Below are 15,274 nucleotides of genomic sequence, written 5' to 3'. Positions count from 1 at the left end.
CTTATTAAAGCCCAAATTGCTTGTTTACGCCCCGTTCACCCAGCAATCCAAATCGCTCGGCGTCGGAGATCTGTCCTCTTCCGCATTTGCATCCACACGTTTCCTGCGACGGTTTTAGGCTGACCTCCAGGTGCCTAATAACAAGGGGAAAAGGCCGAGAGCAGAACCTCACCAGGAACACACCCGTCTGATACCGATCTCCCATTTACAGTCACCTCGCCGGCTTTCAAGCCATGGGACGTGGTATGTGTCTAGGTTTATTGACTCCCATCGGCACATGGCCCCAGGCCCACACCTGGCAGAAGTCTGAGGCTAGTGCATCCTTAGCACCACCTGAATTAGCTGCAGCCCCGCTCTGCTGGTGCCTGGTCAGTGTCGTGGTGACAGACGGAGATGTACCCATCTCACAAAGCTGGAAGGGACCTTGAGCCATCGAGTCCAGTCCCCTGTCTTCGTGGAAGGACCAAGCGCCATCCCTGACAGATTTTTGCCCCAAATGGCCCCTTCAAGATTGAACTCACAACCCTGGTTTAGCAGGCCAGTGCGCAAACCACTGAGCTAGCCCAGGGTGGAGGGCGGCAGTGCTGGGAGGGCGAGGGGATGTGGGAGGCGTGTTCGGGAGCTGAGCGGGGATGTGGCCTGGGGCGCCGTGTGGGCAGAAAGCAGAGGCTGCTCCGGAAGTTCAGACCGGGCCCAGAAATGGGGGCGGCAGGGTGGCACCCAGGCGGGGGGCAGAGTCTAGACCTAGGGGGGACCCTGCCTTGTTGAGACACGGCTCCCCACAAGCCGCAGGGTCCCGGCCCTTTCTTGGTTGCTGGGGGCCCTCGGAGCCGGGTCCGTCCAGCCGAGCCAGGAGCAAGGCCGCAGCGATGGCCACGAGCCAAGGGCGCCCCATAGGCGAGGCAGCGGGCCGCGAGAGGCAGCATGTGCTGGGTGAATCGGGGCCTCTCTCCTGCCAGGCACGGACACCGAGCGGCCCCAGCGGCGGCTGGGAGCAGGGAGGCAAACGCTCAGCCCTGTGGCACGAGGACACCGTGGGGGCCTTCTGCCTGCAGATTCCCACCCAGCTCCAGAGCCCCCGGGGCTGGCACTGGTCAGAGCCGCTCTGCATGCCCGGTGCCCGGCTCCTGCCGCCCGAGGAAACTCCGGGAGCCGCTAGGAGCTTACGGGACCTTGGTCTCCGGGAACGGCGACGCTGCCACCTGCTGGTCATGCCCAAGGCCAGGCAGGCCCCCATCCGGGGCCCGATCCGGCCGCAGTTCTGCCGGAGGCGGGGGTGAGGGGGTGCACTGCCAGCGCTTTGGCCAGGCTGTCCCTTTTCCATGGGAGCAGTGTGAGGCCTGGCTCCGCGCTCCCTGCGAGGGCTGCCAGGCGTTGACCGGAAAGGCCGGCTGAAAAGGACACCAGAGGTGACAAAGTGCAGGTGCTGCCTGCAGGACTGGGGCCGCATGGAGGCAAGTGCTTCCCCTCCCTTCCTCCCCGATTGGTCTGCCTAGGCGGAGGGAGGGGCTCGTTCTCCCACAGCCTGGCACGGCGTGAAATCGGATGGGAAACGCCAGCCCAGTGCCGACCGGCCAGCGAGGCGCACGGCGTGAAATCGGAGCAACGGCCCACGCCAGCCGACGGCTGGTGCCCCAGGAGCACCGCCAGTTTCTCTGTGCATGGCTCAGGCCCCCCCCAGCAGGCTGCAACACTCATCCAGAGGCCGTTTTCCCCGCCCCAGTGCCTAGAGTAGGCTCGGGTCTGAGCACAGGTGGCCCCGGCTGCAGCACCCACAAAGTCCAGTGCCGTCTGGGGACCCAGTGACTCGGGGCCGGCTCCCAGCCATGCGGAGTCTTTCCCTTGGCTTCAAAGGACACTGACCCAGGCCTGCAAGGCTGTGGCGAGAGGGAGCCGCCCTGCAAAACCGGCCTGGTTCCCCCCAGGGCGTCTCGCCAGGTGGGGCCTGAGCAGCAGGACTTCAAAGCAGCATTGCTGGGTCCCCTCATGCTGGCCTCCCCTCTCCCGTTCAGAGGGGCTCACGCAGCCGCTCGCTCAGCAGAGACCCGCCGCACTCGGCTCTCTCCGGCCCAGCCTTCCAGCTGCCCACCGGCCCTCGTGGGTCCTCCCGCTGGCGGCTCGTGCGGGCTCGGCTGCCGTGCGCGAGGAAACCCTGGCGTGGGAGTTTTGGGGCTTGCGGGAGGAGGAGCGCCCCAGTTCCGCTGGGGACCCGCAAGCCAGGATGTGTTGCAAGGTGCTGCACTTGGCTCTGGGTCTTTGACATTTGTCCAAGCCTGAAACGAGTGACTCCAGGCCACGGGATGGGACGAGCAGCCAGATCCAAGCTGCAGCTGGGAGGAATTTGTTGCGCACCTGGATCGTCGACAGGCAGAACCGAACCTGCAACCTCAGGAGCTTAATGCATGAGCTTCCACCGCAGGGGTGGAGCCTCTTCTGGAGCGGGGGGGCCGCTGAGCCACAGAGAAATCAGTGGGGGGGGGGGGGTGGCTGCACAAAAGTGAGGAACAAGAAAAGCCCCCACCTCACTGATGTAGCCCCAACTGAGAAGAAAGCCCCTTCCCACATTCCCTGTGCATATCAGAGCCTCGGGGGGCCTGGGCTAGTAGATTTTGGGGGGCCCTAGACTTTGGGGTAGGGCCAAAAATGAGGGATTGAATGTGTGGGAGAGGGCTGGTGGAAAGCAGGCTTGGGGTCTGGGGTTTGGAGGGAGGGAGGGTGCAGGAGCGGGATGGGGGTGCAGGATCTGGGCAGGAGGTAGCATGCAGGAGCGGGATGGGGTGTGGGGTCTGGGCAGGAGGCAGGAGTGGAGGGGGGTGCAGGAGCGGGATGGGGGTGCAGGATCTGGGCAGGAGGTAGCATGCAGGAGCGGGATGGGGTGTGGGGTCTGGGCAGGAGGCAGGAGTGGAGGGGGGTACAGGAGCGGGATGGGGGTGCAGGATCTGGCCAGGAGGTAGCATGCAGGAGCGGGATGGGGTGTGGGGTCTGGGCAGGAGGCAGGAGTGGAGGGGGGTGCAGGAATGGATGGGGGTGCATGGTCTGGGCAATGGGGAGACACAGTTCCCTGGGGACATACCCGGCTCCGTGTCCCCCACCATTCCCAAGCATCACCCCCTGCTGCTCCCATTGGCCATGATTATGACCAATGGGAGCAGCAGGGGAAAAGCCTCCGGGCAGTGCTTTCCGGCAGTGTTGTTTCCCTGGGGTGGGGGGAGACGGAGCCGCTTCCTCCCCCACCCTGACGGACAGAGCCTATGGGTCGGACTTGGCCCTGGCTTGCCTGACTCTGGCAGCGGGAAGCTGGTGCTCAGCCCGATGCTGAGGGGCCCCAATGCTGGGGAGCCTCAGGGGCCAGATTCAGGCAAGCTGGAGGCCAAGCCTGGGCCCTCTCCCATGGAATCCCCCCAAAACTCACATCCCCCCTCCGAGTCCCTGCCCCATAGGTGCCACCCCCCAACCTCATGTCCCCCACAGGTGCCCCAGGGTCCATCCCATGCCTAGGCCAACCCACAAGGTGTGAGCTGAGATCTGCCATCTCCTCGGGCTGGAACTCGGCCCCAGAGATGGTCCTGCCCGCCCCACACCAGCCAAAGCGAGCACTCGGGGCCCTGGCGCTGGCCAGTCACAGCCCGCAGCACAACTCCATGAGGCGGGTCTGAGCGGGCACTAATCCAGAGTAACAGACTGGGGGGAGGGGCTGAGTGGGCTCTACCATGGAGTAACAGACTGGGGGGGGGGGAAGCTGAGTAGGCGCTACCATGGAGTAACAGACTGGGGGGGGGGGGAAGCTGAGTAGGCGCTACCATGGAGTAACGGACTGGGGGGAAAGGGTTTAGTGGGTGCTACCATGGAGTAACAGACGGGGGTGGGCTGAGTAGGCACTACCATGTAGTAACAGACTGGGGAGGGGAGGGCTTAGTGGGTGCTACCATGGAGTAACAGACTGGGGGGGGAAGCTGAGTAGGCACTACCATGGAGTAACAGACTGGGGGGGAGGGCTGAGTGGGCACTAATCTGGGGGGGGGGGAAGCTGAGTAGGCGCTACCATGGAGTAACAGACTGGGGGGGGGGAGGGCTGAGTGGGCGCTAATCTGGAGTGACAGACTGGGGGGGAGGGCTGAGTGGGCGCTAATCTGGAGTGACAGACGGGGGGGAGGGCTGAGTGGGCGCTAATCTGGAGTGACAGACGGGGGGGAGGGCTGAGTGGGCGCTAATCTGGAGTGACAGACTGGGGGGGAGGGCTGAGTGGGCGCTAATCTGGAGTGACAGACTGGGGGGAGGGCTGAGTGGGCGCTAATCTGGAGTGACAGACTGGGGGGAGGGCTGAGTGGGCGCTAATCTGGAGTGACAGACTGGGGGGAGGGCTGAGTGGGCGCTAATCTGGAGTGACAGACTGGGGGGAGGGCTGAGTGGGCGCTAATCTGGAGTGACAGATCTCTCCCTCGGAGTGGTTCTAATTAGTCCCCATCATGTTGTAAGTACAGTGGGGATGATGTTTCCCAATGGGCATTACTTTGCATGTATCAACTTTCCATTTCATTTGCCATTGTGTTGCCCAGTCACTTACTTGGGTGAGATCGCTGTGAAGCTCTTGATAGTCGGCTTTGGTCTGAACTCTCGTGAGCAGTTTGCCATTCTCTGCAAATTTTCCCACCTCCCTGTTTCCCCCTTTCTCTAGATCATTTATAAATAGGTTGAATAGGACTGGTCCCAGGACAGACCCTTGGGGGACCCCGCTGGTTACCTCTCTCCATGCAGCCTGCCTGATTGGACGCTACAGCCGGAGCGGACATCACTCCCGGACTGACACAGCAGCATGGCTCTGGTTGCAGAATTCCCCCCCCCCCCCCCCCGAATACAGCAAGGGGTCCAGCTTGGAAGTTAGAAGAAAACAAACCAACCAAGCTCCTTGGGAACGCAGCGATTGGGCTCGAGAAGGAACGAGCGAACTCTGCCACTGTTCGTAAAGAAAAATTCACAGATCCTAAGATTTTTACTACAAATACCCACCACAAAACGGGAAGCCCCTTAGCAGCCGCAGGGGCTGGCTGGAATCTGAGCATTCACCCCCCCAGGACTTGCAGCTGCTGGACAGCCCCCCCAGCTACAAGCTGACATCACAGCTTGCGTGAGAAAACTGTCCCCTTAGGCTCCATTCAGGTCCTCTGGCGGAAGTGCTACCAGGGTTGGGTTCACGCTGGAGTTTTCGGGACCACACCCTGCCTCCGCGGCACACAGGACAGGGCTGCCCTGCCCGGCCCGTCTCTCTCAAACAAACACTAAACCAGAGGAGCAGGTTTATTCTTGACATTGATTAAAATGAAGTGGCCCATCCCAGGCCTTACATGTCCTGACCCGCGCTGACAGTCGATGGCCCAGGAACGAGACACATGCTATGGACACTACCGAGGGGCTAAGGAGGCTGCGGACGCGGCTGCCGAAAACTAGCGACCAGCAGTCAGGCACGGAACAGTTTCCCAAGGAGAAGCTGTTTCAGGTGTAGCCAGGCAGAGAACTCATCGGTGGGCAACCTACGGGCCCCGGCTTCCCCGCCTCCAGCCTAGATTGCTTGCATGGCCTGCTGAGGCCGGTCGTTCCCTTTGTAGTATGAGATCAAGGGGCTGTGAAATACTCCTGAGGGAATTCTGCAGGAAAAATGTTGAAATGCTGCAATAAAACACAATCGCAGCCTGTTTACACAATCTGCTGACGACTCTGCATTCACCAAGCAATGTGGAAATGCAGGGATCGTGCTGTTGGTTTGAGAACATGGGGCAAAAGCCAGAGCTGCGTGGGGTGCAGTCTGGGGACAGGCAGCATGTGGGGCGGGGCAGGTGGGGCTCCCGTGGAATCTGCCGGGGAGTCTAAGTGCAGGTCACTGGGGCCGAGGGGGGTCTGGTCAGGCGGGGGCGACGTATGCAGGGGTGAGACTCGGGATGCGGATTCGGGCGGGAGGGGTGCTCTGGGTGGGGAGTCTCCAGACGCAGAAGGGCTCCCCGCCGTGCGCGTGAGAGGTTTGATGGAGGATGTCCCGCTGCACGGAGGCTGGGCAGACCCGGGGAGCTTTAACCCACCCCCATGCATCTCAATCCCCCACTGAACCCCTGCACTCATGCTGCCCCCCACCAATCTGAGCTTCCTGCAGCTAGGGCAGGTGTCTAGGGGCTCACCACCGCAGCTGCTCTGTGCAGGGAACTTTCCTTAGCCCCCCGCCCCACGCTCCTGGAAGCCAGGGCACTTCCAGACCCTGCCCCACTGCCTCTCCCCTCAGGGACGTCATCTCGCCTTCCGCTGCTCCGGGAGCAGGGAGAGACCCTCTGGGCTGCTGGGGTGGGCCGCGTGCGCACTGGTGCTGCTTCTCTTTGCTTCCCAACAGAAACCAGTTTTCTGCTGGGGGAGGGGAGGGGGGCGGGGCGCAGGCACGGCCTTTCGGTGTGCGCGCAGCGGCACAGAATTCCCCCAGGAGTGACAACAGCAAGGCCCTTTGGGGACGAGCAGCCAGCAGCTCCAGACCCGCTCCTTTCCATCCCCCACGTCTTCAGCAGCACCCACCTCTCAGTGCGTGAGCCAGGAAGGGAAGCAGGGCCACACGGGCTGGGGGACGAGGTATCTCAGCGTGGGGAACAGCGGCAGGAGCCGCTACCGGAGGTCGGTTACGAGAGTCCGCAGGGCTGAGCTAGCAGCGGACGCACCCCCCCCAGGACGTACGGACACAGGCTTAGCCCAGGAGGCCATCGCAGTAAGGCTGTTAAGGCGAAGGGTGGTGGCTCTCCCCATCACGGGGACAAACGACAATAGGGCCGCTGGGGAATATGCACCAAGGGCAGGGCCCGTACCCCAGCATCTGGCCTTCCTCCCTAGGCAGAGCCGTGGCAAGGCGGCCAACTTCACACACACACACACACACACACACACACGCACACACACACACGCAAGGGCAGAGTGTGGCCAGCTGCAGGGGGCAGATCTCACACAGACAACAGGCATTTCAACACACTGCGCAGCATCTTATTGCAGACGGGACGCTGCTCGTGTCCAGTGGAAGACGCTATCTCGTGACCCTGGCTAGTGGGTCACCCCAGGGCTGAAGTCTAGATCAGACAGATTCTATACCGGAAAGGGCAAGTGCAGGGCTAGTACAGATCATGGGACATGCAGCAGTCTCCTAGGCCATCTCGGGACATGCCACACAGAGCACCTCTGCAGGTACCTCCCATCAGACGCTGCCCATGTAGAAAGGGAGGCGGGAAGCGTTCAACATATAAACCGCACTGTGCCCAGACAGCGTTTGGAAGTCAGACCCACCCTGCCGGACCCCAGACTCACTCCAGCTGAACTCCATTTACGCCACTGCGGTTACTCCGGGGTCAGCTGGGGACGGGGGAGCTCACACGTTGGCCCTGTGCTAGGCAGGCACACGGGGGGGGGGGGTGGTTTCTATCACGTCCACCATGTGTCTGATCCGTCTCTCCCCGAACGGGTCTGTCTGAGGCCCCTGGCTGTCCGAGAGCAGGGGAGACAGCTGCCGCCAGGGGACACGGACATACACAGGCGTGGGCGGCAGCGCGACGGTGGCTGCGCTCTAGTTACAGAAATAGAGAGAAACATTTGAATGCTAAAAAAATAGTGATCTAGGTGTGCCAGCTATTGCCAGCTTCCCCCCGGCTGGGCGCTCGCTGCGGCAGCCGGACGAGATGGCCAACGGGCAGCCAACCTGGCCTCCTCCATGGGCGCAGGGGAAGAGGAGGGATGCAATTGCCCCCTGCCTTTGTGGGACAATCTGCGTGACTGGGGGGGATGGAAAAGGGTACCCCGTCCTGGAAGGCTGTGTTGGTGCTTGGGAAGGGGGGCTCACTGGGCCAGGTGGCTAAAGTAGGCGCTGGCTTCCAGGAGCAAGGCTTTGGCATAAACCCGGAGGGTGTAGAAGAGGGTGACAAAGTCCTGAGTGCTGAAGACGGTGTCGGCCAAGCTGAACAGCAGGGCGGAGGGGATGACGCCACGGCCGTACTCCACCATCCAGGTGCCGGCACTCCACTGGACAGCCGTGGCCTCGCCGGACGGGTGCGCTATGGTGTCCCCTGCGGGCAGACAAACACAGCACCGGCCGTTATTCCGAAAGCCGGGACAATGCCGGACCCAGAGCGCCGCTCCCGGGGTGACTCCAGAGACAGCCCAGAGCTCTTCATGGGCCTGATCCTGCCGCACGCTTGGCACCCTCCTCTCCCAGCCCAGGACACGAGGCTGGTGGGGCACTCAGCACCCACTGCAGAACTGCCAGCCCGGGAGTGCGGCAGCCTGGCCAGCAGCTGCCCTGTATCAGCTGCTTCCCTGGAAGCTGAAGAGATATCCCTCGGTGGAGAATCATGGACCAGCCTTCCCACAGGGGCAGTTTCCTCTAAAAATAAAGCCTGTTCCGAAAGATCCCTTATTCCTTATTTTAAGAGGGATAAGGGATCTTTCGGAAAAGGCTTTATTTTCCGAAAGATCCGCGTCTAGACTGGCGCTTTTTTCCAGCAAAGCTCCGAGCCGGAAAAAAGTGGCAGCCATGTTTATGCAAATGAAGCAGGGGGGATTTAAATCCCCGCTTCATTTGCAATTGCGATGTGTCTAATTTGCATCCCTTTTACGGAATAGGGATGCAGTCTGGAGACAGCCCTGGAGTCCCTGTTTGGTACTGCCGGATAGAAAGCCTGGCAGTGGCCACAGCTAACTATTGCTCTGCAGCCGTTAGCAAGTTCCACCCACCTGGCCGGCCGGAAATCTCCGCCCTTTGCTTCTGCTTGGCTGTTTTGCTAACGAACGAGCCACGTAATCCCAACGAGCGGGATGTAAAAACGGGAATGGGAGCGCCACAGACACTTCAGCGCGTGGAGCCTCGCACGTTGCCCTGCAGACAGCTGGCCAGCCGCTGCACGTTTGCAGTTGTCCACACGAGAACGCCTCTAGACCCAGGCTAAATACGAATCTGGGATTTTTTTTTTTTGCCAACCCAGTATGGACGTGAGCAAGCGCTTACGACTAAGTACAGCTCGAAGGGAGAGCCTGTTTGTGCCAGCCGCCGATCGGTCAGACGGCCCTGTCTCCACGGATGTATTTCCCGACGCCCCCATGCACAAAGTTACCGAGGGCTCTGGGTTACAAGAACCCCGGATTACAGCACCTGGATAATAGATTTCACTTCTGGTCGTCCCTTCCTTCCACTGCCGGAATGTTCCCGAGATGATGGTGTCGGAGATATCCACCCAGTAGCGACCTGCAAGAGAGGCACCCGGCGTGAGATCTCAGCAACGGGGGAAGACAGCCCCCGGCTGGGGGGGGGGGGGGGGGCTCGCAGAATTCCTGCCGCCTACAACTTGGAGCTGGCTGCTTGTTGTGTTCCCATGGGCTGTGCCAAGGACAGCAGCCTGCCCACCTGCCACCTGCCTCTCCTCCATGACAGTGATCTCTGGAGCCTGCGCTTTTCCCCATGCGTCTTGGCTTCACTGCTCAGCACCTAACATGCGCTGGAGTCAAGTACCCACGGGGAGGAGAACTCAGACAAGACAGGATCCCTTTTGGGCCTCAATACGGTCTCCTACTGGAAGAGCGTTTTCATAGCATTTCTGGGCTAGATGCCCAGCCACCTGCCTGAAGACGCAACCAAGCAGGATCCCAAGGCAGAGACGCTCCTCTTACTAGCCAGACCACGCTGGGGAGGTAGGGACGTAAGAGGGGCGATCGGAAGGGCTACATCAATTCAGCTCAGCCTGACCACAGCTGGCAGGGGAGAGAAGAGAAGGTACCACAGGCATTTAGAAGGGCCTGATGGGGGAGAGCCCAGGGAGGAAGCAGACTTACCAGGGGTAGGACAAAAGTCTAAGAGGAATGGAGTGAAACTATTTGCTTCAGTCACTGATTAGACTAGAAAAAGCTCATGGAGCCACACTGCAGAGTAGGGTTGTTAACACGTGATCCTTACTGGGTCTGGTTAACTGGTAGGGCTGGAACAGCCCCCCCCCCCACCGCCATTTAATCGGTTAAACATCACGTTTAACTGGTGTGATGTAGCGGGGGGTACCTTGCTGGTGGCTATGCTGGGCAGTGGGCTGTGAGTGACCTCCACTGGCTGCAGCACGGCCCAGCAGGGCAGGGGATGAGTCATTATGCAAGGGGGCTCCGAACCTGTCCGACCAGTTATCTCCCAGGGAGTGGAACAATGGGAAGAAGGGGAGTGGAGCCCTGGCTGGGGGCAGGGCTGGGAGTGAGGGAGTTAGTTAGTTAGATCATGGAGGAAGCAGCCTAGGCAACGGGCTGGGACTTAGGGGCCCAGGCTCCCCCATCTCAAGGGGGGCTGAGGCATCCCAGGCCTGCCCTGGAACCAGATTACATCTGTGCTGTGATGTATCCCGGAGAAGCAATAAACTCCCTCTCTTCTACTGGCTGGGGGAGTCTGTCCATGCCACTACGGGGGTGCAGGAGATGGGAAACCCCAACGCGCCGTCACAACTGGTTAACCAATTAAATGGGATTTCACATCCCTACTGCAGAGAACAATTCTGTCTCGGCTCTGGAGCAGGGGGATCTGCCTGGGAGCCCTCTGGTTAGGGAGGCTGGAGGGCAGAGGAGCCGAGTCTGGGCAACGCGGGCGAGGAAAACACCACAGCTGCTTGGTTCAGTGTGGGAGGCAGAGAAAAGCAGTGAAGACAAGTCCCCCGTATAGTTGCACCAAGCAGCTGCGCTACTCTATAAGGACCGTGCAGGGCATTTGGATCAAACATGCCTTTAGGGCAGGTCCTTCAGCCCAGAGGTGGGCAATCATTTTGGAAGAGGAGGGGTGGGGGGCATTTCACAAATTTTGGAAGTGGCTGCGGGCCAGCCCGGAAGGGGCGGGGCCTCAGATGGAAGGGGCGGGGTTGAGAACTACCCTATTGGGTACAGTGACCTTATTTTCTGAATCAGCTGCAGCTAGTGAGAACGGTTGAACTTAAATTATGAAACAGACGAAGCATTTTAACTTTCTCCTGTTAGTTTATCAAACTTCGTTTTAAAAGAAAGTAAAATATTCTGTCCAACACAGAAGGTTTCAATGTTTTCTTATTAATGGCAGAGGTGGGGAACCCTCTTTGGGTCAAGGGGTCACTGACCCACAAAAAAAATCAGTTGGGAACCCACAAGTGAGAAGCAAAAAAACTCCTCCAAAACCCCCCAACACTCGCTGATGTGGTCCCAACTGCGACACCTCACTCCTCTGGTGCCCCAAACTCACGGGGAGAGAGCAAGGGAAGGGGGCGGACTGAGGTTCAGGGTTTCACATAGATCAGATTTACTTTTCTGGGGTTCCGGGGTTAGTGGATTTCATGGACCTCCTTAAGTTCTGGGATAGGGACAAAAATGCGGGGTACAGTGCACGAGACAGGCTGGGGTGCACAAGCAGGCAGGGAGTAGGGTGTCTGGCCAGGAGAGAGGGTGCAGGTACAAGGGAGGGTGTCGGAGCAAACTGGAGGTGGCGGGTTTTGGGGGGGAAGGGAAGTGAGGGGATGGGGGGGGTCTGGGCATGAGGGGGAACCTTGTGTGGCTTCGCGCCCCCTTGCAGCAATGGCTGCAGCCATGCTGTCCTGCCCTCCCCACAGGGTCGCCCCACTGCCACAGGCATGCAGCCCTGGGCCAGCCCCGGAGGCTGGAGGTTTCATGACCCCAGAGGTGCCGCTGCCACAGCCACATGGCCTAGAGCTGGCCCCCGAGGCGCCGCTGCCACGGCCACGCAATCCATGGCTGGCCCTGGACTGCATGGCTAAGGCACCGCTGAGGAGCCTCAACCCCAGTGCTGCCTCCTTCCACCGCAGCCTAAGCGGTGCTCTCCAGTGGCTTTGTGGGGGGAGGAGGGACGGGGCTGAACTCCCTCTCCCCGTGGCATGCGTGTCACAGGTTGGGCACGCCCGTCAGGGGGCAGGGCCTGGAACGGCCGTGGCCTGGATCAAAGCCCTAGGTGGGCCATCTGCCCGTTGAGAGGCCTTTGCTTTAGCCCCTTCCAGACAGGTGCTTCCATAGTTGGCCTGTCTGTCTGTCCCTCCATTGGAACCAGTTCCCTACCGTAAAGCTGAATTCAGGGAGCAATGGTGTCACATTATTGGCTTGTGAGGGGAGCAGCCGGGTCACTGCTGCACCCATGGGGGGGTGTTCGCCCCAAAAGTGGCACAAAGGGGCCATGTGAGGGGTCAAACAAAAACTACTTTCTTCGGATTCTGTATCTGCTCTTCATAGATCTGTATAATGTCTGTGTGTGGAGTTAGGGATCTGTACTCTGTATAGAGACTGGAAGTCTCTCTGCATGTGGTTGAGCATTGGGCAGAGCCTGGCCTATGGACATGCTAATTAGCGAGGCCCTGTGGGACAATAGCACTTGATGGGCCAAGGACACACCTCGGGAATGGTGACCGACTCCTAAGGGCTGTCAGCAGGGAACACAGTGATAGGCCGCTGGCCAGGTGACCTGCTGCAGCCAAGAAGAGAGCAGGAAGGAGGGATAAAGAGGCCATGTGGCTGACTCATCTTGGTTCTCAGCTCAGCACTTCATCCCAGAGGCAGCATTGCAGGGATCGAAGGGCCGGGAAGAACTGTGGACCCATCCTGATCCTAGGATGAGCAACAAGGACTCTTAAGCCAGCAGCTGTGACATCTCTGCTAGAGCCTGCATCGAGAACTGGGAGATTCGGTGCATGTAATGTACTATCCTTTAACAACCTCACTATCAGGCTTTTCTTTATTGTAGTAATAAACCTTTAGATATAGATTCTAAAGGATTGGCTCAGCGTGATTTGTGGGTAAGGTCCAGAGGGTAAATTGGCCGGGATCCGTGGCTGGTTTCTTGGAACCGGACAGAACTTGTTCGGGGTAGGTGGGGTTGGGTTCTAAGACCCCCCACCGGTGTATGAGGCCTGGGGCCATCTGGGGCACGGATATTGCTGGGGTGTCGGAGGGGTTTTGCTTGTGAGGCTTCAGGCAGGCAGCTGAAGCGCTCTGTGGGACTGGCTGTGGCCTAGTTGGGAAGGCTTCCAGTCTGGAGGCCAGAGAGAGCCCCAGATTCGAGCAATTCGCCCTGAGCGGATGCCCTCAGCTGTGCCCAGACCTGGCCCGGTCTGTCACAAATGGAGAACTCGGCTCATAGCCCTATGCCCGAGGGCTGGAAGCGCCTATGATTTGCACACATTGCGAAAGCCAGCTCAGCCTTTGCCCTGGAGATCAAAGGACGTGAAATCTGTATTTCCCTCCCACTCGTGCTCGCAAAGGGGGATGAAATTTTCCTCTATGCAGAAAGGTTCTGCTCCATCTTTGGCACGACCCCAGAGACTACAGAGCTCAGGTTACTGCCTGCAGCAATCTAGCCTGGGGCGCAAGACACCCGATGTGTAGATGGCAGTGAGCTCTGAGCTACGCAACAGCCACCCCCAACCCGAGTGTCAATGCTTGACCGTAGCAGCGTGAGCCTTGCTTACCCGAGTGCCCCCCGGTGTCGATGGCCGACCCGAAGAGCAGCACGTACTCGGTCAGCGAGGCGTGGAGCACGCACATGGAGCCCATCCACCCGCCCGCGTTGACGAACAGCCACTGCAGGTCCTCGTCCGGCAGGATGTGGCCGGGGTGCTTCTTCCGCAGCTCCACGATGATCTTGGAGAAGGCCAGCTCGTGGTCCAAGCCTGCAGCACCAAGGAACCCAGGCAGAGTCAGCACCGGCCGGGGGTCCTGCCCCTCCCTGGGGCCCAGCACTGCCGGGCACCTGGCGGAGAGCGGGCACCCCGGCTTTCTCCAGGGAATCACACATCAGGGATGGGAGGGAACACGCTCCTCCCCGCCCCCCCGCCCCTCCATCCAGCCTCCGCTGCTCCCGCCAGGCAGGCAGCCTCCTGCCAGCATCGCAGGGCCCAGCATCGCGCCCACCGCAGCTGGCAGGCGAGTGGCAGCTGCAGCCCACGGGCCGCCTCACGCTGGCCCAGTGCCCCACTCTCGGCTCCCCCGCCATGGGGCCTACGGGCCCCCCCGCCGGGTACCCCTCACGCTCCCCTGCCCCCCACTCCCCTCCTGCCACTCTCACCCCCCCGCTCCCCTCCTGTCAACATGATTCCCCTGTTCCCCCCGCATGACCCCCTCTGCCCCGGCTTCCCCCTGCATGACCCCCTCCCCCACCGGCTTCCCCTACATGACCCCCTCCGCCACCGGCTTCCCCCCTGCATGACCCCTCCCCCCCAGCTTCCCCCCTGCATGATCCCCTCCCCCCCGGCTCTCCCCCTGCATGACCCCCTCCCCCCCGCCTGCCCCCCCCGCATGACCCCTCCCCCCCGGCTCTCCCCTCGCATGACCCCCTCCCCCCCCGGCTCTCCCCCCCGCATGACCCCCTCCCCCACCGGCTTCCCCCCCCCGCATGACCCCCTCCCCCCCGGCTCTCCCCCTGCATGACCCCCTCCCCCACCGGCTTCCCCCCCCGCATGACCCCTCCCCCACCGGCTCTCCCCCTGCATGACCCCCTCCCCCACCGGCTTCCCCCCCGCATGACCCCCTCCCCCACCGGCTTCCCCCCCCGCATGACCCCCTCCCCCACCGGCTTCCCCCCCCCCCGCATGATCCCCTCCCCACCGGCTGCCCCCCCCCGCATGACTCCCTCCCCCCCGGTTCCCCCCCCCCGCATGACTCCCTCCCCCCCGGTTCCCCCCCCGCATGACCCCTCCCCCCCGGCTTCCCCCTGCATGACCCCCTCCCGCATGACCCCCTCCCCCCCCGGCTTCCCCCCCCGCATGACCCCCTCCCCCCCCGGCTCTCCCCCCGCATGACCCCCCCCCCCGGCTTCCCCCCTGCATGACCCCCTCCCGCATGACCCCCTCCCCCCCGGCTTCCCCCCCCCATGACCCCCTCCCCCCCCGGCTCTCCCCCCGCATGACCCCCTCCCCCCCGGCTCCCCCCCCGCCTGCCCCCTCCCCCCCCGGCTCCCCCCCCGCATGATCCCCTCCCCCACCGGCTTCCCCCCCCGCATGACCCCTCCCCCCCCGGCTCTCCCCCGCCTGCCCCCCCGCTGACCCGCGTGGTGCCGGCCGAGCTCGGCGATCTCGTCGGGCTGGAACTCGAAGGGGCGCGCGCCCAGCCAGCCCCGCAGCGCGAGCCCCAGCGCCGCCAGGCCCAGCAGCGCCAGCCCGGCCCGCAGCGCGCGCGGCCCCGCCGCCCCCATCGCTCCGCCGCCGCCGGCCCGACCCCCCCCGCGCCGCCGCGCGATGGGACCGCCCGCCGCGCGCCCGCCAATCGCAGCCCGCAG

General features: G+C 61.9%; 1 protein-coding gene across 1 annotated transcript; it reads right to left on the bottom strand.

Annotated features, from left to right (window-relative positions):
- Nucleotides 1–5,281: 5,281 nt before the first annotated feature.
- Nucleotides 5,282–15,213, bottom strand: SIGMAR1 (sigma receptor chaperone 1). Its single transcript, XM_075932809.2, has 4 exons — nt 15,043–15,213; nt 13,470–13,670; nt 9,158–9,250; nt 5,282–8,075 (listed from the first exon to the last, which is right to left on the bottom strand). The coding sequence occupies exons 1-4, from the start codon at nt 15,188–15,190 to the stop codon at nt 7,849–7,851; spliced, it is 669 nt and encodes a 222-aa protein (XP_075788924.2). The 5' UTR covers nt 15,191–15,213; the 3' UTR covers nt 5,282–7,848.
- Nucleotides 15,214–15,274: the final 61 nt, after the last annotated feature.

This window comes from Pelodiscus sinensis, chromosome 6 (genome assembly GCF_052426305.1).
Source record: "Pelodiscus sinensis isolate ZL-2025 chromosome 6, ASM5242630v1, whole genome shotgun sequence".
Lineage (NCBI taxonomy): Eukaryota > Metazoa > Chordata > Testudines > Trionychidae > Pelodiscus > Pelodiscus sinensis.
Note: the sequence above shows the minus strand (reverse complement) of the source record. Positions and strands in the feature narration are given on the sequence as shown.